This window comes from Capricornis sumatraensis, chromosome 14, assembly GCF_032405125.1.
Source record: "Capricornis sumatraensis isolate serow.1 chromosome 14, serow.2, whole genome shotgun sequence".
In the NCBI taxonomy this organism is placed as follows: Eukaryota; Metazoa; Chordata; class Mammalia; order Artiodactyla; family Bovidae; genus Capricornis; species Capricornis sumatraensis.
Genome location: NC_091082.1, coordinates 53,906,178 through 53,933,007, shown reverse-complemented (window position 1 = coordinate 53,933,007; position 26,830 = coordinate 53,906,178). Strand labels below are relative to the sequence as shown.

At 42.3% G+C, this 26,830-nt stretch overlaps 1 protein-coding gene across 1 annotated transcript in view; it reads left to right on the top strand.

The window, feature by feature from the left end:
- The first annotated feature begins 1,935 nt into the window (after positions 1–1,935).
- The window catches only part of CAMTA1 (calmodulin binding transcription activator 1), a 947,832-nt gene continuing 922,937 nt past the window's right edge, over positions 1,936–26,830 (top strand). Inside the window, exons 1-3 of the mRNA XM_068985655.1 lie at positions 1,936–2,055; positions 7,013–7,082; positions 11,904–12,022. Of these exons, the coding sequence (XP_068841756.1) occupies positions 1,972–2,055; positions 7,013–7,082; positions 11,904–12,022 (273 nt within the window). The 5' untranslated portion in view covers positions 1,936–1,971. The remainder of the gene's footprint in view (positions 2,056–7,012; positions 7,083–11,903; positions 12,023–26,830) is intronic.

The window sequence follows — 26,830 nt, the reverse complement described above, 5'->3', positions numbered from 1 at the left end:
CCCTTGACTAGTGTCTGTGCCTGGGCCTTGATGTCTGGAATGTTGGGCCAAAGTAAGATTTTATATGTGAAAGTGCTTGTTAAATGTTGTTGTTTAATCATTGTGTCCAACTCTTTGTGACCCCATGGATTGTAGCCCGTCTGTCCGTGGGAATTTCCCAGGCAAGAATACTGGGGTGGGTTGTCATTTCCTTATCCAGGATATCTTCCTGACCCAGGGATGGAACCTGCATCTCCTGCATTGGTAGGTGAATTCTTTACCACTGTGCCGCCTGGGAAGCCTTTGTTAAATGTACATAATACCAAATAAAATAAAATGCCTAGCCTGTTGGGTTGATAGCTCTCTCTCTTTGAGGAGTTAAAAAAGTTATCAGTATTAGTAATGATAATTGCTGCTAAAAAAGTGTTATTTTAAATTTCATGTAGCTTTTTTTTCTGAATATGTCCTGTTGAAATCTATTTATCAAATGAGGGTGTTTAATAAATGTTCTTTGATTATTTTCAGAGTATTGAGTATACTGGCTTCCTAGTCAAATTAAATTCATAAAAATTCTAACGATGTTGTGATTCCTAGCTAGGAAGACTTTTTTTTTTCATTCTGAAATCACTTTAAATACGCTTTACATGAATCTCTGGTAATAGTGAATCAATTAATGTGATTTCTTAGGTCATAAATCAGGCTTGATAGATTGTAGTATTAGTTCCTGTGTAAGCGTCCCAGACCTACAACTGTTAATGTGGTCTGTTTTAACAACTTGTTTGCTTTTGAACTCAGTTCTAGGTGTTGAACTCAATTTGAGAGCCTAAAATGGTTTGTGCCCCAATTACCTTAGAGGTTACTGCCTCGCTTTCTTGTTGCGCCGGCCCTAGTAGTGGGAAGTCAGCCACCACTCCTTTTATCTTGAGTATACACTTTAATTTTGTCTCTATCCCATAGGAGTGTTGGGAAGATTATTATAGTCACACTTAGAGTATATTTTAAACTTCTTGAAAAGAGGGTAATATGTGAGCATGAAATATTTTTGTAGTATGCCATGTAATTTTTCCCTCTGCTGACCCTTTGTGGTTTGTGTTTAGGGTGCATGGTGTTTTTCTAGTCTCTGAGGTCATTAGCTGGGAGGATTTTCTGGAGGCCTCCGGAGCCTGGTCTCTGATAGGCCCTGTGTTGCCCTCTGTTAAACAGGTCTGTGCTATCACCACAAATGGTAGCCTTGATTCTGTTGGTGTCCGTGAACATGGCAGAGTATTTTCACCCCTTCATTCTTCTTAGTGGGTCAGAAGGAACTTTTGTCTTGTTGCTTGATTGTTCACGGACCAGAGGATGGGTGGCAACCCGGGGTGGCCTTAGAAGAGGGAGACAGAGATTCTTGAAAAGACTGATAGTCTTTATTCAGTGAAACCTACCATCACCAGGGCAAGAGAGGGGACCACTCTTTTTCCTTTCGGTGAACTTCTGTTGTTCATCCATGAATTCAACAAATATTTGAGCTTCTGTTATGTGCCAGATATTAAGTACTGTAAAAGCCAGACATCCCTTCAAGGATGCCCTAGATATAGTCTTATTTTGAATATGATAGAAAAATATTTATCAGGATAGAAGAACTGCAAGATTGGGTTTAGATGCTGATATGGCTTTAGGGATTAAAGGTGGAGGTTATAGTTTCAGAATGCAGTTTTGAGAGGACTGACTCTAATTAAAAAAAATAATTACAAATGGCATTGTGGCAGAGTCTGCGAGCTGATCACAAAACCCGTCTCCTCTTCCTGGGCAGGTAGCCAGACCGCATCTCCCAGCCTCCTGGACAGTTAGGCGTGGCTTAGTGGCCGTATTCTAGCCAATGGCATGAGAGCCAAGAAGTGAGCCACTTCCAGGCCTGGCCCCAGGGCCCTCCCTCCGCAGGATTTTCGGGCCCTTTCCTGTCTGCTGGCTGCTGCTGAAGAGCCCAGTGAACTAGGAAGGCTCGTGCCTAGGATGGAAGGAGATCTGGGGCCAGAGCCACGGCTGGGGGGAGAGCTGCCTTCTGACCTACTGTTGTGGACTCTACCTGAGCAAGAAGTAAATATTTATGGTATTTGAGCCATGATAAAGTTCGTTCTAAGAGTTAGCCTGCCTAACAGTGCTAGGCCAAACTAATGAGTCTAGTAAAGGTGCTGAGAATTTTGGACTCTGCCTTCATTTTGATTATTTATATGTCACGTCATATGTAATGATCAGTGAATTTCAAGAATCAGTTTAAAACTCCATGGCAAAAATCTTCTTGACGTGTCACTTTTAATTGATACCACTGGTTTATTGCATTCAGTGTGGCCTTTCTGTGTGTCCTCAGTTGGCTTTAAAGGGACTCTGTGGAGTCTTAAACATTGCCAGTGCTTATTTCAAAGAACTGTAAATACAGTTTTCATCATGCTGCTTCTCTGTCCAAAAGCCACTTATCATTTCTTGTTATACAGCATTTTGTTTCATTTATTCCATCATCCAGAACCGTATATAGTGTGTGTGTGTGTGTGTATATATATATATATATGTAAATATATAAAATAAGTGTAGCTATGTGTAACACACTAACCTAGGTTCTCTGAAGGGAGACCAAAATGATAAAGCATATTCTACGCCCCGGAAGAGTTTGTGCTCAAAACACCGATAGTTACTGGTTTTCCACAGTTATCGACTCACTTCAGCCTTTAATAAATCATGTATTATTTCATTACTTTTTTTTCTTTTTACCATTGTCTCCAATTAAATGTACTTTCTGAAAGCAGGGAGTGTATTTTCAGGAGCTCCTCTGTCCCCTCTTGGGCGCTTCTGGCAGACTCTGGACCCTGAACTCAATTAAGTGACTATCCCTGTAGTTTCCATTGCTTCTGTTGCTTGGCTTTGTATTACAAAATACAGTTTTGTATTATAGTTTGTGTCCACAGATGAGAGTTCTTTCGCAGGCCATTAGGAATTCATGGAATTGTGCCATCTGAAGTGTTGGGACTGGAAGGATCTTTATTAGGTTAATTCCTGATCTTTCCGATCGTCTAGTTCCTGATAGCCCAGGTGTGGCCATGAGTCATGGGGCCTTCCTAGAGGCATAGTCTCGGGCACACTCAGACCCGTGAGTCAGAACCTGAGAGATCCTCAGATGACCCACACGTGTACTGCAGTGGAGATGCCCTGCTCAAGGTCACTCTCCCGCTTCTCTCTGGAGAAAACTCACACAGCTGTTGATCTCAGTGGTTCCCATCCCTGGATACATCTTGGGATCACTTGGAAACCTTTAAAAAATACTGCTGCCTGGTTTCCATCCCTGTGCATTACATGGTCAGAATTGCAGCCTGGAAACCAGAACTTTAAAAATCTTTTTTTTTTTTTCCTCCACTTTTTATTTATTTATTTATTTTCGTTTTCTTTTTATTTTTTTAAATCTTTAATTCTTACATGTGTTCCCAAACATGAACCCCCCTCCCACCTCCCTCCCCATAACATCTCTGTGGGTCATCCCCATGCACCAGCCCCAAGCATGCTGTATCCTGCGTCAGACATAGACTGGCGATTCAATTCTTACATGATAGTATACATGTTAGAATGCCATGTTAGAATACACACCGAGGAAACCAGAATTAAAAATCTCTCTCGATGCCTGAAGTGCAGCCACACTAAGAGCCGCGCAGCCTAGTGAGTGCCCAAGTCAAGGTTTCCTGATGCTCTAATCAGGTTCCCTTGACCCGCATGTGGATATGCTTTCAGAGCAGAGCTTTCCCTACCCGGCTCCTCGTCGTGGCGCGTCCCCTACCCGGCTCCTCGTCGTGGCGCGTCCCCTACCCGGCTTCCTCGTCGTGGCGCGTCCCCTACCCGGCTTCCTCGTCGTGGCGCGTCCCCTACCCGGCTTCCTCGTCGTGGCGCGTCCCCTACCCGGCTTCCTCGTCGTGGCGCGTCCCCTACCCGGCTTCCTCGTCGTGGCGCGTCCCCTACCCGGCTTCCTCGTCGTGGCGCGTCCCCTACCCGGCTTCCTCGTCGTGGCGCGTCCCCTACCCGGTTCCTCGTCGTGGCGCGTCCCCTACCCGGCTTCCTCGTCGTGGCGCGTCCCCTACCCGGCTTCCTCGTCGTGGCGCGTCCCCTACCCGGCTTCCTCGTCGTGGCGCGTCCCCTACCCGGCTTCCTCGTCGTGGCGCGTCCCCTACCCGGTTCCTCATTGTGGCACGTCACCCTGTTTTATTCCTTCACAGCGCTTATCCCACTCCCCACCTGCCTCTCCCACTGGCGGATACTCTGTGGGACAGACCATCCCTCTTGTTCACTGCTGGGTCCCAGCTCCCAGGACGGTGTCTGGTGCATGTGAGGTGCTCCCTTAATAGGTGTGGGGCGCCTGGAAGGGGATAAAGAGGGCTGCATCTGGAGAGAAGCGCAGCTTGTTCAGGTGGCACCCGTCTGGCCGCTCACCTGTGTCAGAGGTCAGGGTGAGAGAGGCTCCCGAGGAACGGGGCGGGAGTGTGTGCGTGACTGAGTCAGACTTCAGAGCCAACCAGCGAGGGCAGCATGAGGGCAGCAGGGAGGCTGGAACCCAGAGCTGGCATTGTTGCCCCACTCTCCTTTGTCCTGTGCACTGAGAGCTTGACTGTCTTCCCCAGGCCCATCTGTGGGGGGTGGTGGTCCTGGGCTCAGAATTACAGACCCCCAGACCCTCTTCCCTCCCTTCCAGAGCCAGGTCTAGAAATAGACCTCGGGTCCCGAGACAGGACCTAGCTCAGATCTGGCCCTTGGGTGGTTATTGCAAGGCAGCCATCGCTTATGTGAGTTAGCTTGTTTTGCCTTGATTGCTTTGAGAACATTGTGCTTCTGAGGTTAGGATGACATTCAGTTTCACTCTCAGATTGAGTAAGTTTCTTTCCTGGTCAAATTAACTATTAAGACTTCGTTTGTTAGGCTAGTGCTGTTGAGAAATCGTGGTTGGTTGCTCTTGATATTTCTGTTCCTCATGTTGTTGTTTTTTTGTGTTCATTTCTTTCCGTTTGTTCTTCAGTATATCTTGCCACACATTTGCCTGTCATCAGACTCTGAAGTCAGGTGGGAAGCTCTTCTTATGAAGCCATTCATTCGTGTTCCTTTGTCCATTAGTGGTTTTGAAAACTTGTGTGAGACGTCGTGATTGGTGGCAAGCCTGAGCTGTCTGTTTTTTTTCTTGGTAATAGAAAGCCGGAAAACGTTAAGTCTTGAATGTAAAACATTCTTTTTAACGTCGTAAAATTTCCAGCTTCCATTTGGAAACCACATTAAGATGAGATGTTGTGTTACTGTGATGAGAAGGCTGCTGCTGGTGACGCCCACAGATGTTGCCGGAAGCCTAGAATTCCACACTGAGGGGTCAGGGGAGAGACTAATTTTGAATTTCCCAAAGGAATGTGAATTCTGAAGTTAGTCCATGGTTCATAGGGGCAGCAATCCTCGTGCCTAGATTGCTGATCAGTAGTTATCGCTATTGATTAAATCAGGTGGAAGGAAGACAGTAAAAGTCCTGGAACAAGAATTTTTCAGAAACAAGAAATAAATAATTGGGAACTGATGGTTATCCTGGTAGCTAGGGGTTACAATGTGGAGAAAGACTTGTTCTGTGGTGAAGCACTTGCTCACTGTCGATGGAGAGGAAAATCGGAAATTCACAGAAGTAAGTTTAGTCAGATTTCAACCCTCATTGTGGCACAAAAAATGCAGGCAGTTATGAACTTATTCTCAGAAAATGCTTGCATTTTTGTGGATTAGACTTATGAGCCATAGTAACAATGGCGTTTTATATTTGAGTGGTGCTTTTGAATCTAAAGCACAACCATATGCATTACCCCATCCAGTTCTTCCAGCTACCCTTACCTGGGGGATAGAGTTATCTTCTGTACTTTTTTTTTGATGAAGTAACAGGTTAAATTACTTTCCTAGGGACAGCTAGTAAGTGAGAGAACTGAGCTTTTTATATTTTAAACATAAAATGTTGAGGGTGATTGTTGAACTAGCTTTGGTTTTCTAGTACATAAATCTGTGGTTTATAGTGCTGGAGGAATAGTCTAGAAATTTATTTAATACTGCAACTAAACAGACAAGGACCCCAAATAATTGGCTGGCAAGACTCAAAGAAATCCTCCACCCCTTTTTTTAAGTTACCATGGGGTAGGTTTTTATATGAAAGCTTTTAATTTTATCTACCTGCGGCAGCCTGAGGGCAGAGACCTGATCCACTAGCTTCTTCCTGACTCATCCCCCACCCTGCTGCTGGTGGGCACGCATAGATCCATCCTTTTGAATGGGTTTTGAATGGGTTGGGTTTGGGCCTTACTGTTGGGAAGTGGTAATAATGTCGTTGAATGTTGACTAAGCTGAAGAATGAAATGGCATTGGTTCTTCTTCCTAAAAATTTACTTACTTACAGCACGTGTTTGCTCCCTCTTAAACGATTACGCAGGTAATACAGGTTCACCAGTAAGTGTCTTTTTCCACGTACGTGTTTTATATTTTGAAACACTCTTAAGCTGACAGAAAAATCACAGATATAGTGTGCAAAGGACACTTTTTCCCTCTTGAACTATGTGAGAGTAAGCTGCTGGTATGTTCTGTCAGCATCAGATCTTTTATTATGTGTTTCCTACAAGCAAGAACATTCTCTTCCATCACTACAATACAAGAATCTAAATCAGGAATGAACACCCAGGCGTCTGTACTGTCGAATCCTCTGAGCTCTTCCAGTGGTGCCTGTTGACCCAGTGCTGACCTGGTAGGGAGAGGCCCAGTGGGACCCTAGGTTGCACTTTATTGTCTCCCTAGCCTCCTTCAATCCAGAACAGTTCTCAGTCCTTTTTTGACTTTCATGACCTTGCCGCTCTTAGTTTCCAGGCCAGTCTGTGGAATGCTCCTCAATTTGGATTTGTCCGATATTTTCTCATGATTAGATTCAGGTTTTGCATCTTTGGCAGGAATATCACAGAAGAGCCAGTGTTTATCTTTTTCAAAGATTAGTTTTACATTTTATTTTCTGTTTCCTTAGAGCGTTTCCCAAAGTGTATTCTGCGGAACTAGCACCTACTGTGTTCTCAACACCGTGCCACCTCTAGAAGGTAGGATTCGAAAGCTTTTGACTTACAGGAAGGGGTGGGTTGGCAGTGACAGTGGCTCCATCACTGTAGTGCAGGAAGGCCTGGGATCAGCAGTGAGAAGACCTGGGTTCTGCCTTAAACCTGCTGTGTGATCTTCGATGAGTTACTTAATCCTTCTGAGGGTAGCAAAACCAAACTCCCCTCATAAAGTTTCTATGAAGATTAAAAAAGGAAGACGTTTAATCACATGGGAAACTCAGAGCATTCTGCAAATGTTAGCTAACCTAAAATACCACAATTTGGGAATTCTAGTGTCAAATTCCATAGAGTTGGAGCCTGTGGTATTGTGGAAAAGCCAGAGGTCATGTCTGAATCCCATGTGAGCCACTTACTAGCTGTGGATCTTGGGCAAATTAATCTGAACCTCAGATTCTTCATCTGTAAAATGGGGGTAATTATGCCCAGGTGGGTTATTGTGAGGATTCAACGAGAGAGTCTAATGTAAAATCCTTTCTGGATGCCTGATATAAAGTCTCACAAATGTCTGCTCCCTCATAAACAGTAGAAGATAAATGTACTTGATCACGTGCGGCTCAAATGAAAATTGAATGGAATGAAGCAGGAGAAGATGCCCCCAAACCCAAATTGATGGCAGTTGGTCGCAAGGCTACTGGGCCTCCCCCACGTTATCTGCCCCCGCCTACATGTTTTTAGGTCGAAAATGTAAATTCAGGTAGAGGAGTTTATTAAACCTGAGCCTGAGCTGACCTGAACCCGGGTCAGAGGTTTGGTAGTGTGATTGGCTGGGAGAGGGTGTCTGGGCCACCTGAGAACAGAAAGGGTAAAATCAGATGATCACACCCACTCTAAGAAGAGGAAAGGTGTTGTGAAACAGCAAAGCGAGTTACTTATTTCTGTTAAAAAATTTTTTTATTTAGCCTTTTAAATATCCTTTGGATAATGACAACTGAGTTTTAATTCATTTTGGAGAATTTCTCTGGAAGGAATAAGAGGAAATCATACCCATGCTTGGCACATAGTTGGTGCTTAATTAATATTTACTTTGGATGAATAGTGATTTGCAGGTCTTAGGTCAGTAATGGCAGTGTTTGCTGCTGTGAGCTCTGTGCTGACTTGAATTTAACAATACGCGCTTATGTTTTCCTGAATCAGTTCCTATCCTACTAATTAAATCTAAGCACATAATAATTAGAGCTAAACAGAAAATTGTAGAGCTTCCATTTAATTTTACCACTCCAAGTTGTTGATCAAATATATTTCCAGTAAGATTTAGCAATTTGATACACCGTTAGACCAACTTATTTTGAACAGTTTGTTCTAGAGGTTGAGAGGTTAATCATCAACTTGCTTGAATAACAGTTTATAATTATTCATAAAACCAAAAATAGATGCATCATTTCCAGGTTAGAGTTAATACAGTTATGACTTACCTTGCAGCTGTCAACAGTGTGTTCCAAAGAAAAGGTCAAATACATTTCTTTGGATTTAAATGAAGGATTTGGTAATGTGAAATCTCAAATTTAGAAATAAACCATGAAAATAAGTTTTGCCTAATTAACTAAGTGAATGAGTTTTCTTGTACATTTTAGAAAGTTCCAGTTGAGTTATACTATGCCTCTAAAATTATTATATGGAAAATATTTGAAGGTTGACTGGAAGGAATGGTTCATTCTCTAGAATTATAGCTGTCAGCCAAACAATCATCTGTCAATTTCAGGAGCTTCACTAGTTATATTTATTGTGAAGTAGGTTAGAAAATGATTTTGTAAAGTCATATATCATACACGCAGATTTTACAAGATAATGATAATGAAATGTTCTACTGTATTTGGTTGACACTTCCATTTTGCAGTGTCAGAGTTTTACTCTTTGGGTTTAAATACTGAGATGCAATTGAAACCCCCGTATGGCTTATTTTCAGTGTTAACTCAAGATCCGTTAGAATCCTTGAACTGAGACAAGAATTTAATATCTGGTACATGTTTTGTCTAATTATTATATCAATTATAGTTACTCCAAAAACATTGAAAAGCAACATTTAATTAAAAAACACAATATAGCCATGTGAGCAGTTCTTTTCTGATGTGGAAGCAGAGTTACTCTTTATCCCACTTTAACTAGAAAAACTGAAAACACAAGTGTTAACGTTTTGGCTATTGGAGTTGCTGATATTCTTTCCCCAGTATTAAAATTTCCATCTTCATAATGCACTGTGGGAAAATATACCCATTGTTATGTTTCTTAAAGACATCTAATTTATATTTAGCGTGAACCTGAAATTCTGGAAATAGCACAGTTTAAAAACTGATTAAGGGGAACCCATTGGCCTGTCATACTTCTCTTCCTTTTGAACCCATGGCTGCACAGCTCCATAAAGTGCTAAATTTAGAACCTCGACTGAGACAGTGCTTCCCCAGCCACTCTCCTTTTCCTCTTTAAAAGCCTGTGGGCCCATTCACCACTGCCTGATTTTGTATCAGTAGAAGATGGAAGCCTTTTCTCTAGCAGTTAGGTGTGCTGTTGAAAAGAGTGCTTCCTCTGTCTCTGTCTACACACACACACACACACACTCACTCACTCACTCACTCACTCACTCACTCACTCACTCACTCACATGCTTTCTGTGTCCCAGGACAGTGGGGTTCTTCAAGGAGACTTAAAAGGACAGATAATTAACATCAGGTTATGATTACAAACATAAAACTAGAAGCTTGGGTTTAATGTTCTGTTCATTGTCAGAATTACACTTGAACAGGTCTTTCAGAGCTATGGCTAGTCATATACAATTCAAAGTAAGCCTACAGTAGCATAGTACTGTTTTCATAAAAGGTACCCTGTAATTGGTAAATATCAGAATTGAGTATAGATGTTAGAATATCACCTCTGTTTTCAAGATTGTACACATCATGGGAGATTTTTAAAAAGCAGAGTAAAACCACTTTAGGGGAAGAGAGAAGGGAGGTGAAGGCTCATGTGATTTGGAATTCTGCGCTTTCAAGTTTTATGGCCCATGGCACCTCCCTTGGGAGGATGAAGTGCAGGGAGCATGCATAAGCACATAAAATAGCGAAGGTTTTATAGTGTGTAATTCATACAGAACTTTCTATGAACTTTTAGTTAAGCACTTTCTTTTTTAGTTTCATAGCAAGATTTTTAAAAAAAGTTTAATTTTATTTTGCTGTTAAATTAAAATTTTGGATTCTTCAAAGCAGTCAGTTTTTCAGTTTTTCAAATTTTTTATACTGCTTTTAGAAATAGAGGATATGCATTATAATTCAATTGGTTGTGTAATTCATGGACCAAAAAAGATTTAATACGCTAAAACTCTTAAGTTCCTTCCTATAAAATATCTCCATATGATGCAGTAAATTTTTTTAGACTTTATGACTGTGCCCAATATTTTCCTATTAAGATCTTTTCCTTGAGAAGAAATGTGTTAATCAGATGAAAAATGTTTGGAGAAGATTTTATTAGGACTGTAAAATTATTTTTTATTCTTTTATGTTTTTCACATGTTCAAAAAGTAGTCTGTGCTAAACAAAATTGTACTAAATGATTGGAAAAATATATTACTTACTGTATTTCACTTTCAGCATTCTTAACTGATAAACCTCTGTGCCTATATAAGGTTGTTTAACTCTAAGGCATTTAAAGTTACTGAACGTGACAGTAAATTCTGTAGGGATCTGTGCCTGGAGGAGAATTAGAGATTATCTCATTTTCCTTGATTTGGGAAAATGGAAAATATTAAGTAACTTACCCAAGGTCACACAATTAGAAAGCAGCAGAACTGGGTCAGAATCTTGGGCTCCTAAATGGGAGCCCTTTTCCACCTAATATCAGAGTGAGTTATGTCAACCGTGACTTTCAGGAGCTAAGTCAGTCTTCAGTATTTTAATGTGTTGCTCCTTAGTACCCAGTTATGCTTTGTACCCTTTAGATATTGGAGCTTCCATTTGGCATTAAAAAAAAATTGGAGTGGGTAATTTGAAACTTTGACCCAAATGTGTCAAACCTGGCAAGAAATTTGCAGCCAGGCAAAGGGACTTTGTTACAGGAATAAAACAAGAAATGATACTCAGAGAAATAAGTGAATGAAATAACACATAAAGGAAAGGTAGTCAGACATACCGTCTAGTCTTGAGAGTCTTGAACTTGTCCCTCATTAATTTAGAAGAGTTATGTTTTGATGAAATGCATCAAGTATATAGATATGTATATATAACTCACATTAATTAAAATATGCTTTTAGATTTAGGCTAGAAAGTCCAGCCTCTGTATTACTGAGGTAGCTACCTGCAGGTTGAAATTCCTTAGATTTATCAGATTTGTGCTTTTCTTTGGAAAGAAGAAGCCTCATTTGTATTTTAGAGGATGAAGTAGTAGTATTGGTTTATCAAGAAAGTAAGTAGTTATATTTTAATTCCTCTTTCCTAAAAAATGTAACAACCTTTTCCACCTGGTTAACTGAGGATTTCTAGGTTTTGTGAGGTTAAGTCATTTTGTGATTTTGATGTACTTCATGGAAACCTCATGAAAGAACCTTTAAAAGCAATGCTTAGGTTCTGGGCAGCTGTTGGGCTGTTCCCTGTTCACTTGCTCGCCATGGAGCCAAGAGCTCCATCTTACTGTAGAGCCTCTTGACCACAGTCCTGCTGCCATCTACCTGAAAAGTGTGTCAATGAGTTCTGTTAACTAAGAGGGATGATGCTCTTGGTCTCCCAGTGACTAAACTGAGCTGCTGTTTCTGACCTTGCCAGTATACTTAAAAGGAGCTTTTCTCTATTATTTTCTCTGAATTTACTGTTTTCTTCTTTATAGATGATCATGGGAACAGCAATAGTAGTCATGTAAAAATCTTTTTACCGAAAAAGCTGCTTGAATGTCTGCCGAAATGTTCAAGTTTACCCAAAGAGAGGCACCGATGGAACACTAATGAGGTAGATAAATTTCTATTTCTAGGGGTATTAATTTTTTTAAGGGCAAACTTGCTAGGTCATCTTGCGCAGTACTACTATATGTTAGCTTTAAATTCAAAATACTGAACTAGGAAATTGTGAATGGGAAGAATACTGAATCTGGATTTGACAAAGACCAACATGTTGTTTTGAACAATCTCTGATCTGCCTGGCCTGCATTGAAAAATCTCAGATGTGCACGCTGACTTACTAAGATAGCATGAGTTTCTGTCTGTGTTTTCCTGCATTATGGTGTCTTGCATTTGGTGGTTGACTCTTATCTGCATCTCAATTAAAGCTTAGTTCTTATGAATAGAGGAACAGCCCCAGTGTTCATAGACCATGCAGTGTCTTGACAATGTGAAGTTTCTGTAGAATTGAGAAGGGCAGGCTTCTTATTAACAAAATGACTCTGGTCTTCTCTAATGAAGAAAGTTTGCATGGAGAATTAACTGGTTTACCTTAATGAAAGGCATTTGTATGAAGAATGAAGGCTGTGTAGTAGGTTGTTTATTTGATATCCAGTTAGAAGGTTGATGAAGTAGAGTGAGTCAGAGTTTTATCTTCTTGGATGTTTTTTTTTTTGGGTGAATCTTAATCTGGAAGTCTTAATATTAAGGGTGGATTGCTTTGTCATCTTTTTTATTTTGAAATCTGTTTCAATTCAGGGTGATACCCATTTCACGTGGTGATGAGACTTGGGTCTGTGTCCATCAGGCTGGGAATTCTGTTTCTTTAGTTCACATGGCTGGGGTCATTGGTTTTGTGAAGTTGGTCTAAATCAGTTCGTATTGCTGGTTCAGCATTTATTTCCAAGTTATAAATACAAAACCCTACCCTATATTGGTCATTAAAATACGGGAAGAAAATAGTGCTGCCTATTTATCTTTATTTTTTAAAAACTGTTCTGCTCAAATTCTTGACCTACAATGCTTTTGTTTTGTTACAAGAGGTTACATCAGAGTCTCTTCACTTATCCTAGTTTATATATTTAAATACTCACTAGAACCTCATAGTTTTGTCTCAACTGATTTTAAACTTCTTTAAAGGTATGTATGTATTGATTATTTGCATAAACTATATTTCCCCCCTTAGACAAAATACCTTTGACAAACAGCTGGTTTAGAGTCCTGTTGTTTTAATCAGTCATCTGTTAATTGTTTCAGACATTTTAGACATGAAAACAAAGTAAATGTGCTGAAAATTAATCATAGATCATTACTCTGTCAGCAAAATAATACAATTTGGGAGTCGTTCACTAAGTCAAAACTAGGTCATGAAATACTAAAAAACTCAGTATGTTCCTTAGTAATCCCTGAAAGAGGATTTGATGCTGTTATTATACATCAGTTTTGGTTTATTTATAAATGTAACAAAGCATATAATTTTTTCAATATTACATTTTTATGTAATTGGCAACTTATTTTAACTTTGACTTGAAATTACAGTTGAAACCAGTAATTGCTTAGTGAATTAAAATTAGTGATCTTAAGAGTTATAAAGCTGGAGGTAACAGTGTCAGAAATTTAGTTGGTAGATTATTTAGATCAGTGGTTTCAAAACATTTTTGGAACTTTTGAACACAGCCTTCAACTTTCACATATTTGTTTACCTCTCAATCATTGATTTGTTCCACCTTACGATTATTTCAGATACATTATAAAATACCCAATAAGGAATTTTTAGAGAGGACCAGATTAAAAGGCAGATAAGAAGTTGTTCTGCATTTTCTTCTAGAACCTCAGCTCATGTAGCTCCTCGGAGACTATGGTTTAGGTCCCAGTGTGACTGAAGTGTGTTCCCCTCTGACCCGTGCAGTGTGAGACTGGGATTTGAGAGCTGTGGGCTATTTGCAGGAGTGGTCACTGCCGCTGAAAACATGGGGTTGGGGACATGGGCGGGTGGGCCTCGGCTGGGGGGGGTCAGGGCACTGCCCTTCTCCCCTGTGATCCAAGGCGCCTTCAGTGATCTATCAGCTCAACCCTGACGAAAAGTCCTATGAGAGAACTGAATTCAAAAGTTGGCCTGTATTTCTGGGTAGAGGACTTTGGCTTTGTTACATGTTGAGTTTTGGCTTCAGGAAAAATAGAAGCGTCTTAGAGTGACAGCAGTTGTTAATTCTGTAGGGTGTTATGTGGTGATCGTTACCTGCCTTTTTTCTTTTTTTACTGGCTAGGGTAATAGAAACAAAATAATTCGTTTGTCCTTCAGCCTGCTGTCCTTTATGTCACCACTGAGACCTGAAGGGGACAGATTCCCGGGTAAGGTGGGTTCATGGTCAGGTAGCCTTAAGGACTGGTGGAATCTCTCCAGGGGCTCAGGGCGTGGAGTCCCTCTGCGATTGGAGGGGACGACCGTGTCTCAGTGGAGGATGCGTGAGGGAGCTGGCTGGCATTTAGGAGCTGTGTTAGACACACATGACATTCCTGTCGCTTCCACTTGCCAGGATCAGGCGCTCGCGTAGGGAGGGGCATGTTGCACGAGCGCAGTTGTGAGCACAGCCGACGCGTGTTTTCCATCTCACTCTCTGCGCAGCATCTGCTCGCCAAGGAGACTGGCGGCTGGGGTTGCTTGGATGAGATGTCAGCTGTCGTCTTTCTCTGTCACCCGTGTTCTCTCTCTGCTGGGTGTGCACAGTTGAATTCCCGGCTAGAATATGACTCCTCTGTACTCTTGAGAAGCGCCCTTCGTCACACCTGTGTGGTCACATTTGTGGTTGGTTACTGGAGAAAACCCGCCTGTGACCGGTGTGTGTACATCTCTTGAGAGAGGGGAGCAAGATTGTGCCCATTCACACGCAGCATGTTTCCTGTTATAGATGAGGGACTGTTGGTCAAGATAGCACACTTAACAGGGCCCGTCTCTGTCTGAGCTTCATTTCTTCTACGTTGTTGATTAATTCACAGGAACATTCATTCTGTGGTGTGTCTTTCAGGCTTTTAATCAAAGACCCATAACCCTTAACCACATTAGGGTACTTGGCAGATCCATAGTGTAATTTAGTTTTCAGTTAAAAAGAGTTAATGTAAAATTAGTATTCTGGGTTCACATGCAAATTTTGGTAAAGCTGAAAGTCACTGAAAAGGAAGACTCTTAGCAATAAAAGAGATTGTAGGAAAAAAAAAAAAAGAGATTGTAGGGCCTGCTTCAGTACTTCTAACCTTTTCTAACTCATTGGGATAGGTGAACTCTCCTGCCCTTCTTGAATATTGTTTGCAATTGCAAAATAAATGTTGTTATCTAAAAACAAATCAATTTTAGCTTATGCTTTCTCAGCCATAAACACTCCTTTCCCAGGAGATGATAATGATGATGATAATTATGGCAGCTACCATGTATTGAATGTCTACTGCATGCTAGGCACTGTTGAGTTTTTCCCGTGAATCTTCACATTTATTCCTGGACCTAGTCCTGTGAGGTAGGTTTTGTGATTATTCTTACATGGTATGTGAGGAGACTTGAACCACAGAGTTGTTAAATAAAGCACCTGAAAGTGGTGGCCTTGGGAGTCCAAGCCCATCCCCTGATCTTGGAGCACATACTTTCTGCAGCTCTGTTCCAAGAGCAGTTTCAGATAAGACTTCCCCAAGGTCTTGCCCTCCTTAGTGACTTCTGATCATTTTGTTTTATTCATTTGCTTCATTTTTCACTTTCTAGTATTATACCTAAACTTACTGTATTTTTGTCTGAGAATTTTTTTGGAAAAGTAGTAGATTGTGTTAGAGAAGGAGTTTCGACTCTTAGTAATGAATATTAATGTGTGGGCTCTAGGTAAGGAAGAAAGTACATTAAAAACAGAAATTCTGTACCTGTGCGTAACTGGCAGGTTGATAGGCTTGACTTTTTTATCCTGGGCAGGAAAAAGTGTATTCAACACAGAGCACATTTGTTAAGAGAACCAACTCTTATTTCATGATCACTTTGGTATTCACATAATTAGGTGAACTATTATGAGATTTCTGCATTTTAAGTCAATATTGATATTTTTAAAGCCCAGAGCCAGAAATAATTATGCTAATGCAACTTTCTGATTGCTCAAACGACTACTTCATAATTACACATATTAGTACTCCATATATGTTGTCCAGACTGAAATTTCTTTTGTTTAGTCATTAATTAGCTGTTTGACTTAAGCTATAACTACTGCATTCCCCCCTTGCCGAATCTGGGTTTCCAGTGGCGTTCTTCCAAAGTGAAGTTAATGCAGCACTATGAACCTTTTATAATGAAAATGTTCTCCTTCAGTATGCTCAGATCATTTTTGTGTGCTGCTATTTTTGAACTATTAATGCTCTTTCTTTTGTTTGTTTTTCCTCTAACACAAAGTTTCTCCAGAGTAAGCAAACAAAAAAGAATTCCAGTTTGTATCGATCTTAAAGAAAGTGCTGCAAAGGTTTGTGGTGGTAGCTTCAGAGATTTTCATATTAAATGCATTTTTTTAATGGTAAAAATGTCTGTGTAGGGAGCAGTACACATACAGGCTGGTACAATCATAGCAGAGAAGCTGAAGAAGAAAAAACCCTCGGGTATAATGCCTTTTATAGGGAGAGAATTAGTGTTTTAAATCCTGAATACCGCCCCCCCCAACTTTTTATATTCAGGTAAGAAAAATGAACTTTATTACTATGAAAATTATTAAATTATATTTCATTTCAATTATTTTAACAAGAACCCACCTTTACAATTGTTTAAAATCATTTTTTTGTAAAGGTATATATTCTTGAGTATTTTTGTATTTAAAATTTTTGTTTGTATAACTTACAAAGTTGTAGATTTAGGGCTACAATTTTTGCAGTTATTGGTCTTACTTGTGTACTTGTTGTTCAATCACTAAGTCTTTGTGACCCCATGGACTGTATAGCATGCCAGGCTTCCCTGTCCCTCACTATCTCCTAGAATTTGCTCAAATCCATGTCCATTGAGTCGGTGATGCTATCCAACCATCTCATCCTCTGCCACTCTCTTCTCCTCTTGCCCTCAATCTTTCCCAGCATCAGGTTCTTTTCCAATGAGTTGGCTCTTCACATCAGGTACTAGTGTACTTACATATTATTTTTTTGAAACATAGACACACATTTTTTGGAGACCGTTTAAGACTCTTTATATTTCCCACATTTAAGCTAAACTGAAAAGCATTTTTGATAATAAAGGTGAGTGAGAGATTTTGGCAGTGTTAAGGCTTTGACTGGTCCCAGATCATTCTTTGAGGCCAAGCAGGGCTTTTGTGATTGACAGAGGAGTCTCGTGGGCTACAGTCCATAGGGTTGCAAAGAGTTGCACGCAACTGAGCATGCACGCGCGTGCGCGCGCACACGCACACACAGGCATGCGCACGCACACACACGGAGGAAAATGCATGTATCTCACACACACACACACACACACGGAGGAAAATGCATGTATGACCCACAGTACATACAGAGAGCCAGGTTTTCAGAGTGACAACCTTTAATTTTTGAGTACAGTGTGTGGTACCAAATTTTAAATTAAATTTGATCATTTTGTAGCAGTTGAGTTAAGCATAATTCCTCTGTTTAACTTAGTGGTGTGAAGTGAATGGATAGATGCTGCGATCCGTATGAGCACAGGCCTATTCATCAGACAGTCTGTGTCGGTCACTCTGGTGTTGCGGTGGCAGAGGTGGTAGCAGAGGGGACAGAGAACACTGAAATGCTGAGGGTGGGACTTCCCCCCACATCCATGAGGGGAGGCAGGCGAAGAGAGCAATACGGGTGGGTTTGGCCTCAAGGAGCAGTAAAAGAAGCACATCTTACCTGCAGAGAGTCCAGTAATGTTCATAAAATCTAAGATGTTAAAGCAGTTTTTCTTTAAAGGAAGAAAATTTCTGTAGACCCAGTGCAGTTTGACCTAAACTATTTTTTTATATTATTTCAGAATGTAGCAGTTGAAAGAATATTTGGCCTATACTCTGTGTTCAATAAATATTTGTTGAATGAATGAAATGTAGAAAAACAAAAAGCTCAGCATAATTTTTTTAATTCTTAGAGTTCTGTGAATATAAAACTCAAATATTATATATATTATTACATAAAAAGAAACCACAAAACTAACAAAATTTATATTAACAGCATTAATTAAATGTAGTGGATGATGTTTTTGCCAAATCTATATCGTTTCTTGCAATGTGAATATAGTCCTGACTGTTCTCAGGCAGGTTCTTTTTTTTTAAATTGATTTTTATTTAAAAATTTTTACTTTGTGTTGGGATATAGCCAGTTAACAGTGTTGTGGTAGTTTTAGTTGAATAGCAAAGGGACTCCACCATACACACACATGTGTCCATTCTCTCCCAACCCCTGTCCCATCCAGGCTCAGGCAGGTTCTTTTGAGTTTGGCACATGGCACTACTGTGTGCCCTGCAGTTATCCTGCCCCTCCTGCACCGAACTATTCATAAACTGTTTTCTTGCTCAGCAAGCATTTCTCTAAGCCTGTCATTAGGCCTTGGCACAAATATATCATTTAGTCTTACGTTCATTTCTGGTTTTTCTCATTAGTCTAAGAACAACTTAAATGACACTACTGGGTACCCCTGCAATTATAATTACAAATCACAGACTTGAGCAGTGAGTTTGTGTGCTAGAATACAATTGCTGTAGGTTTTAGTTTTTCAGATTATGAGTTAATGTTTGAGATGAAAACTTCCTTACTGAATGTAAGGATCACCAATGTGTTGGAAAGGATACAGAACTGGCCAGTTGGAAACAGGTTATAGTCTTGGCTCTGCCGCCATTCAGCTGAGTGTTAGGTGAGATGCCTTCTAGGCCTCTTTTGTGTCTTTGGTGGTGGTGCGAGGTTGTGCTTTGAGAGCTTTAAAGATTTGTCTGAAGCCCAGTTCTCCAGTTCTGGAGGCTCGAGCACTGTTGCCAGCTTGGGAGTTTGCTTATTGTTTTAATTCTTAATCATCCTTTCATTTATTTTTATGTTTGTACCATTCAGTGGTCTATAGTGAGTACACGCATGGTATAATACCTCCATCTAATTCCACATTTTCATCACCCAGCAGGTTGGGGGTTTTCTGTCCCTCTGGCCTTGGTGGAGCTCTGTTCATACTCCAGTTTTTGTGACCTTTTCTTTTGGAAGAGGAAGCATGAAGGATTGTCTCTATCCCATTCCCTGTCCATCTCTGTTTGGCCCGGAGAGCTGAAAGCAGTAGAACCCTAAAGTTGACAGCATCTACTTACTTACCTCCCTACCTGTCTCCCATCTTCTGGGCCTTTTAATATTGCTTATCAAATGTTCCTAATGATAAGTTCTATTATCTTGATTATGAAATTCTGTTGGAAATTTGAAAAGACGTTCCTAAAAAATAACCTGTTTTCTGGTTTTAAGGCTTTTGTTTATTTTTACTTTTGACTGGGCTGAGCGTTCATTGCTGCACAGGTGTTTCTCTGTTTGCAGCAAGCGGGGCTCCTCTCTAGTATTGGCATGCGGGCTCCTCGTGGTGGTAGCTTCTCTTGTTGCACGGGCTCTAGGTGTATGGGCATCAGTAGTTGCAGGTCCCGTGCTCTAGAGCCACAGGCTCAGTAGTTGTGATGCCCAGGCTTAGTTGCCCTGCGGCATGTGGGTCTTCCTAGGTCAGGGAACAACCCGTGTCTCCTGCATTAGCAGGTGGGTTCTTTACCACTGAGCCACCAGGGAAGCCTGGAATTTTAATGCTTTTAAAAGCCTGGGGGGGAAAAAAAGACGGAAAAAGAAACTCCTTTCTAGATGGATGAGAAAGCACAGATGGGCTGGAGTGAGAGTGATGAAAGATAACTGTGTGTCTGGGAGAGTGTTTTCTCTGTTAGGGAGACTTCTGTGGGCATGCTGTGTGGGTTTCCTGAAGCTCTCTCAGTGGCTTTGTGTGTTCTCTGGTTTGGTGAAGGGTGCAGAGCTGAAGTAAATGTAACAGTTAAAGACCGTGCAGTTTCCATTTAGGGAGAAGTGGGGAAAGTGGGAGGAGCTCCAGCCCTGGGAATTGAACAAAGTGGAGCAGGTGTGTGTGCCTCCGTGGGGCAGTCGAAGTACCACCAGGGTGCAATTCCAAGGCAGCTTCATTCAGCACTGAATTCATTTTACAGGGATTCCAGAGGAGTTTCTGGGGACAAAAAGGTTCCCCAGGTCCAGGAAACCAGAAAGCTGAAAAGTAGCTTGACGTAGGCTGGGAAGCTGCCTGAGCCTGAGTCAGTGGGAGCAGGTCTGAGGGGCGGGGCTCCAGGTGTGTGTATGCCTGCTAAGTCGCTTCAAGTCGTGTCCAACTCTTTGCAACCCCAGGGACTGTAGCCTGCCAGGCTCCTCTGTCCATGTGATTCTCCAAGCAAGAATACTGGAGGGGGTTGCCATGCCCTCCTCCAGGGGATCTTCCCAGGACCCAACCCACATCTCTTATGTCTCCTGCATTGGCAAGTGAGTTCTTTACCAACTTTAGTGCCACCTGGGAGGCCACACCTAGATTTTGCTATTGACTTTTTATTATGATTTAAGTTGTAGAGCTGTTTAAGGTTCACAGAAAAATTGAGTGGAAGGTGCGGAGAGTTCCCATAGGTGCCCTGCCCCCTCCCATTCACAGCCTCTCCCGCTGTCAGCATCCCCTGCTGGTGGCTCTTATTGTTTAGTCCCCCAGTCGTGTCCGACTCTTTTTGACCCCATGGACTGTAGCACTCCAGGCTTCCCTGTCCCTCACCATCTCCCCAAATTTCCCTAAGTTCATGTCCATTACATTGGTGATGCCATTCAGCCATCTCATCCTCTGACACCTTCTTCTGCTGCCCTCAGTCTTTCCCAGCATCAGGGACTTTTCCAGGGAGTCGGCTGTTCACATCAGGTGACCAGGATACTGGAGCTTCAGCTTTAGCATTAGTCCTTCTAGAGGGGTGCCTTTTTATAAGCAGTGAATCTGCATTGATACATCAGTATCACCCAGAGCCCATAGTTTGTGTTGTGGTTCACTGTTGGTGTTGCGTTTTCTCTGGGTTTGGACAAGCGCTTGTGACATGCCTCCATCATTGTAGTTTCATACAGGTTAGTGGTGCCACCCTAACTGTCATCTGTGCCCTGCCTTTTTACCTCCCTGCCCCTGGCAACTGCTCATCTCTTTACTATCTTCACAGTTTTGCCTTTTCCAGGATGTCATGTCGTAGTTGGAGTCGTAAAACATGTAGCTTTTTTTGGATTGGCTGCTTTCGCTTGGTGATAGGCACTTGAGATTCCTCTGTGTCTTTTTATGGCTTGGTAGCTCATTTCTTTTTAGTGCTAAGTAATATTCCACTGTCCAGATGCACTGCCGATCATTTACCCATTCACCTCCTGAAGGACGTTTTGGCTACTTCCAGTTTTTGGCAGTTTTGAATAAAGCTGATGTAAACATTCATGTGCAGGATTTTGCACAGACATAAGTTTTCAACTCCTCTGGGCAAATACCAAGGAGTGCAAATTGCTGGATCATATGGTAAGACTATGTTTAGTTTTGTAAGAAGCTGCCAAACTGTCTTCCAACGTGGCTGCACTGTTTTGTGTCCCCAGCAGCAGTGAAAGAAAGTTCTTTTTGCTCTGAATCCTGACCAACATTTGCTGTTGTCTGTGTTCTGGATTTTGACCATTCTCATAGATGCGCAGTGGTAGCTCACTGTCATCTTAATCTGCGTTTCCTTGGTAACATGTTATGTGGAGTATCCTCTCATATACAGTCTTGCCATTTGTATGTCTCCTGTGATGAGGTGTCTGCTAGGGTCTGATTTTTGAGTTTTAACAGTGTTTTTCCTACCATAACTAACAGTCCTTTATCAGAGGTGTTTCTTCCAAGGATTTTTTCCCCAGTTTCTTTTTATCATTCTCTTGATATTGTCCATCATAGGACAGAGCTTTTTAGTTAAGTCCGGCTTGTCAATTATTTCTTCCATGGTAATGCTTTGGCATTGTAATGTTATACTCAAGATCTTCTGGTTCTTGTGTTATCTAATAGGAGTTTTATAGTTCTGCATTTTATGCTGTGGTCTGTGATTCATTATGAGTTGGGCTTTTGTGAAGGATGTAAGGCCTGTATTTGAATCCTTTCTTTTTCTGGTACCTCGTGGCCCACTTCCAGCACTATCTGAGTGTCGAAAAGACTCTGCTCCACTGTATTGCCTGTGCTGCTTTGTCAAAGATCAGTTGATGTTTACGTGGGTCTGTGTCTGGGCTTTCAGTTCAGTTCTGTTTCATTGATCTATTTGTCCATTCTTTGGACAGCACCACACTGTTCCCCGCCCCCCCCCCCCCCCGAATAATATTAATTGTTTATGGCAGTGCTGGATCTTCATTGCTTTGAGTGGGCTTTCTCTCGTTGTGGCAGGAAGGGGCTGCTCTTGGTTGCAGTGCGAGGGCTTCTCACTGAGGTGGCTTCTCCTGTTGTGGAGCATGGGCTCTAGGCTGCGCACGCTCCGGCGGTGGCAGTACTTGGGCTCAGTAGCTGCAGCTCCCTGGCTCTAGAGCACGGGCTCAGTAGTTGTGGCACACGGGCTTAGCTGTTCCGCAGCTTATGGGAGCCTCCTGGACCAGGGATTGAACCTGTGTCTCCTGCATTGGCAGGTGGATTCTGTATCACTGAGCCACCAGGGAAGCCCAACACGCTTTCTTGATTATGTAGCTTTGTAGTAAGTTTTGAGGTCAGATAGTGTCGGTCCTCTGATTTTGTTCTCATTCAGTATTGAGTTGGTTGCTCTAGGTCTCTTGTCTCTCCTTGTAAACTTTATAATTAGTCTGTTGCTGGGATTTTGATGAGGATTGTGTTGAACTTAGAGATCAAGTTGAGAAGAACTGACATCTTGATAACAGTGTGTCTTCCCATCTGTGAACATGGACTGCTTTTCCATTTATTTAGTTTTTTATTTAATTCATCAGAGTTTTGGAATTTTCTTCATCGGAGTTTTGGAATTTTCTTCCTACAGCTGTTGTAAATATTTTGTTAGATTTATACTTAATTCCCTTTTTTGGCGGGGGGGGGAGTGAAAAGTGAAGTCACTCAATCTTGTCCAACTCTTTGCGACCCCATGGATTGCAGCCCACCAGGCTCCTCAGTCCATGGAATTTTCCAGGCAAGAGTACTGGAGTGGGATGCCATTTTTGAGGGGGAGGGGTACGCTAATGTAAATAATATTGTGTTTTAAATTTCAAATTTCACTTGTTCGTTTTTGATGTATAGGAAAGTGATAGACTTTGTATATCAATCTTGCATAATCGCTCATTAAGTTTTCCAAGAAGCCAAGCCCGCAAAGAGAGACCACCGTTCTGTGTGTATCTTGAGCTGAAATAGTTTTTTTTTAAAGAGGTCAGGGAGTGTCCCTCTGGTGTGGGGGAAGTCAACACAGAAGGTCAAGTCAGAGTGTCGTGAGGTCACACCCTTTTAGTGCTCTGTGTAGGAGACTGGAGCTGTCAGAGCAGCTGCCAGGAGGGATGCTTTCCCATTGGACCCAGGGTTCTTATTTAGGAAAGGCTGCTTTTCCAGAAAGAGGAGGAGGGGAAACAGTGAAATACATGTGCCTTTTTAAAAGTTTAGAACGAATCGAAAGAAAGGGAAAAATGCCATCTGCTTCCCATTTCTGAGAAAGGATACACTAAAAAATGTAGAAATTAAACACGATCTGTACAATTGAGGTCAGAGTGGAGTCATTTCCCATTTTTCCTGACATGTCTTTAAACTGTGGTGACAGGCTCCCCTTTCCCGGCATCAGAGGACAGTTGTTAATGTGCATGTTAAAATTTTATTTTATTTTTGTGCTGTTGAGCAAAATTTAGACTTCTAACACTCGTTTTATTTAAGAATCATTTTTGTTAAATGCTTTAATTATTATCAATCAAAACTTTATATATTTAAGCATTTTCCAGTAATTTTTAACAATCCGTTCCTCAAGCAATTCAGAGAACCTGCTGTGTGGTGATTATATATTTTTTATTTCATAAATGAGGATAGTGAGACATAAGTGTTCTGAAATTAGCATTTATCATCATCTAATATAGTGTATAATTTACTTCTTCTTATTGCGTATTGTCTGACTGCCCCTGGTAGGCTGTCAGGTCCTGGTTGACAGCAGTCTTCACCCGTTCTGTACACGAATGGATCTTGGGAGCTTAGAGTTATCTTAGGGGCACGATATCAGGTGTTCAGTGACTGTTTCTTGAATGAATGAGTACATGAAGATCCCAACAGCAGATACTGTTTAGGTCTCTACTCAAGTGTGCTGCTAACACGTTGTCCCTGAGTTGGACATCTCGCTTAGTGATAGTCATTGGTGTTGCCAAACGGATCTACGGGAGCTGCCCCTGAAGGCTGTTCCCTGAGTTGTGGGAGGCGGTACTGAAGCACCCAGTGTCAGATAAACTGCTCCTTGTGCAGTGGGGGTGGGAGTGAGGCTGGAAGCAGGACTGTGCTCCATGGAGAAGCTCTTCCTGTGGAGCCAGGAAGCCTGGGGAGGCTGGACTCCTCCCCCGACCCTCCATGCCACATAGTTCAGCAGGGGAAGCAAGAAGCCCAGGTCACCTCAAAGCCTGCCATCAGAAAGAAACTGTGGACTTTCAGATGTATGTCTTTGTAGACATATTCCTTACCGATGTGGCTGTATATTTTATTGTTTGTTAACTCACAGGGGGTTTACTGTACAGGTGGTTTTGTAGTCTGGCTTTTCTCGTAACATGTTGTGTGCATCTTAGGCCTTTTGGACAGTGGTTCATAGCATCACGTTTGTTGACTATGTGTTAGTATTCCATTGTATTTCATATCTTCATTCATGAGTTCAGCAAGGTTTCTGAAGGCCAATATGTGCCAGGCACTGGTTGAGGATGCTGAGGTTCCCAGACAGACAAGTTTCCTGTTGTCATGGAGCTTATAGTTTAGGAGGGAAGACAATACCTGAGCACGTAAATATGTAAGAATTTCAGAGAGTTGTCAGGGGGAAATAGAACAGAATACTCAGCTGTGAGCACTTGAAGTGGGTTGATTATGAAGGCCTTCCTTAGAGCATTTGAGCTGAGATCTGAATGATGAAGGACAACTGCTTGAGGATATGGGGGAATATTTTAGGCAGAAGGAATAGCAAGTGCAAGTGCCCTGAGGCAGGAATGCATTTGGTTTGAGAAACAAAATAGACAACAACACGGCTGGAACAGAGTGGACCTGGGAAAATCGGGATAGGTAGGGGCTAGATCTTGAGGTCCTTTGTCGGCACCAATGCTTGGGATTTTTCGAGTAACTAGAAGTCACTGGAGGGTGGACTTGGAGGAAGTGATAGGCGTAATGTGGATTTTTTTATTTGCAGAGCTGTCCTCTGGCTGCTCTGTGACTGACAGGGAGACCAGTCTGAGGCTGTTGCAGTGATTGGCAATCTTGGTGAGAGACAATGGAAGCAATGAAGAGGAGAAAAGTGGGGTGACTTTTGGAGGTGGAGGTGTCAGGACTCTTGGGATTGGATGTGGGGCTGGGGCAGGCGTCATGAAGGATTCCTCGTTTGCAGCCTCAGCTGCTGCATTGCTGTTGGTGCTCATAATTGAGACCAAGGAGGCTGAAGGCAGGATGTCAGGAGTTCTCTTCGGCTGTATCGATTTGGGATGTTTCTCAGACACTGCAGTGGCTGTGCCGAGTAGGCCGTTGTCTAGAAGGCTGAGCGAGGTCTTGTCTGGAGACATAAATTGGAGAGCTGTTAGACGCGGTGAGATCACTCGGGGGCAAAAGATGGATGGAGAAGGGGTGAGGTAAGCCTTGGGTGGAGCAGGAGGAGCCAGCCAGGAGAACTGTGGAGAGCCAGGGAGCAGTGCTGCACCGCGTAAGGTGGGCCTCGAGGAGCACTGCATCAGTTTTCGGTTTGCTGCTGTAACAAAGCACCACAAACGTAGTGGCTTAAAACAGCACAGATTTATCATCTTCAAGTTCTGCAGGTCATACGTCTGACAGGGGTCCCCCTGGGCTAAAATCAAGGTGTGGGCAGGCTGCGTTCCTTTCTGGGGGCTCCAGGGGAGACTTCCTGGCCTGTTCCGCCTGCAGAGGCTGCTCACATGCCTTGTCTTGTGGCCCCCATCTCCTGTGTGGAGCCGTCACTGCAAACTCTGGGACCCTACTTGTGTCGTCACATCTCTTTCCCCATCTCCAACCTCTCTTGCCTTCCTCTTCCAGTTGTAAGGACTCTTGTGGTTCCATGGGGTCCACCCGAACAGTCCAGAGTCTTCCCTATTTTAAGGTCAGCTGACAGGCAGCTTAATTTTTCTGTATTTACAGGAGCTGGTGATTTGAATGTGGCTCTTTTGGGGAGGGGTGACACTGTTCTTTCTACCTCAAAGGACGTAGTCAGGAGGTGACTGAGAAGTCCAGTCAGGCGGGGAATGGAGCTGTGACCCCTGGATTTGGGCACCAGAAAGCTCCGAGTCATCCTGGCGAATGATGCCAGTGGAATGTGGGTTGCAAGCAAATGCCGCAAGGACTTGGGGATGGCAGGTGTTAAGGATCCTCCCGGGAATTTTGCTGCGAATGAGAGAAAGTTGTGGCATGAATTCAAGAGTAGATGTGCAGAATGGGAGCCCTGATGTAGCACTGAAGTGCGGAGACACCTCTCTCAGGAAGGCGTTGAGTGTGGGTCACCTGAACGAAGAACCCAGAGTCAGATCAAGAAGTGGTTTGCAGAGATGGAGGTATCTGAAGAAAGCAATAATGCGGTTATTTTGAAATAAGCAGCAGAACTCTCTGACTGTTGCCTGCCCTGCGTTAGTGGACAGAACCCTTGTCAGTGGCTGTGGCACAGCCCTCTGCCCACCATGTCAGATGCTC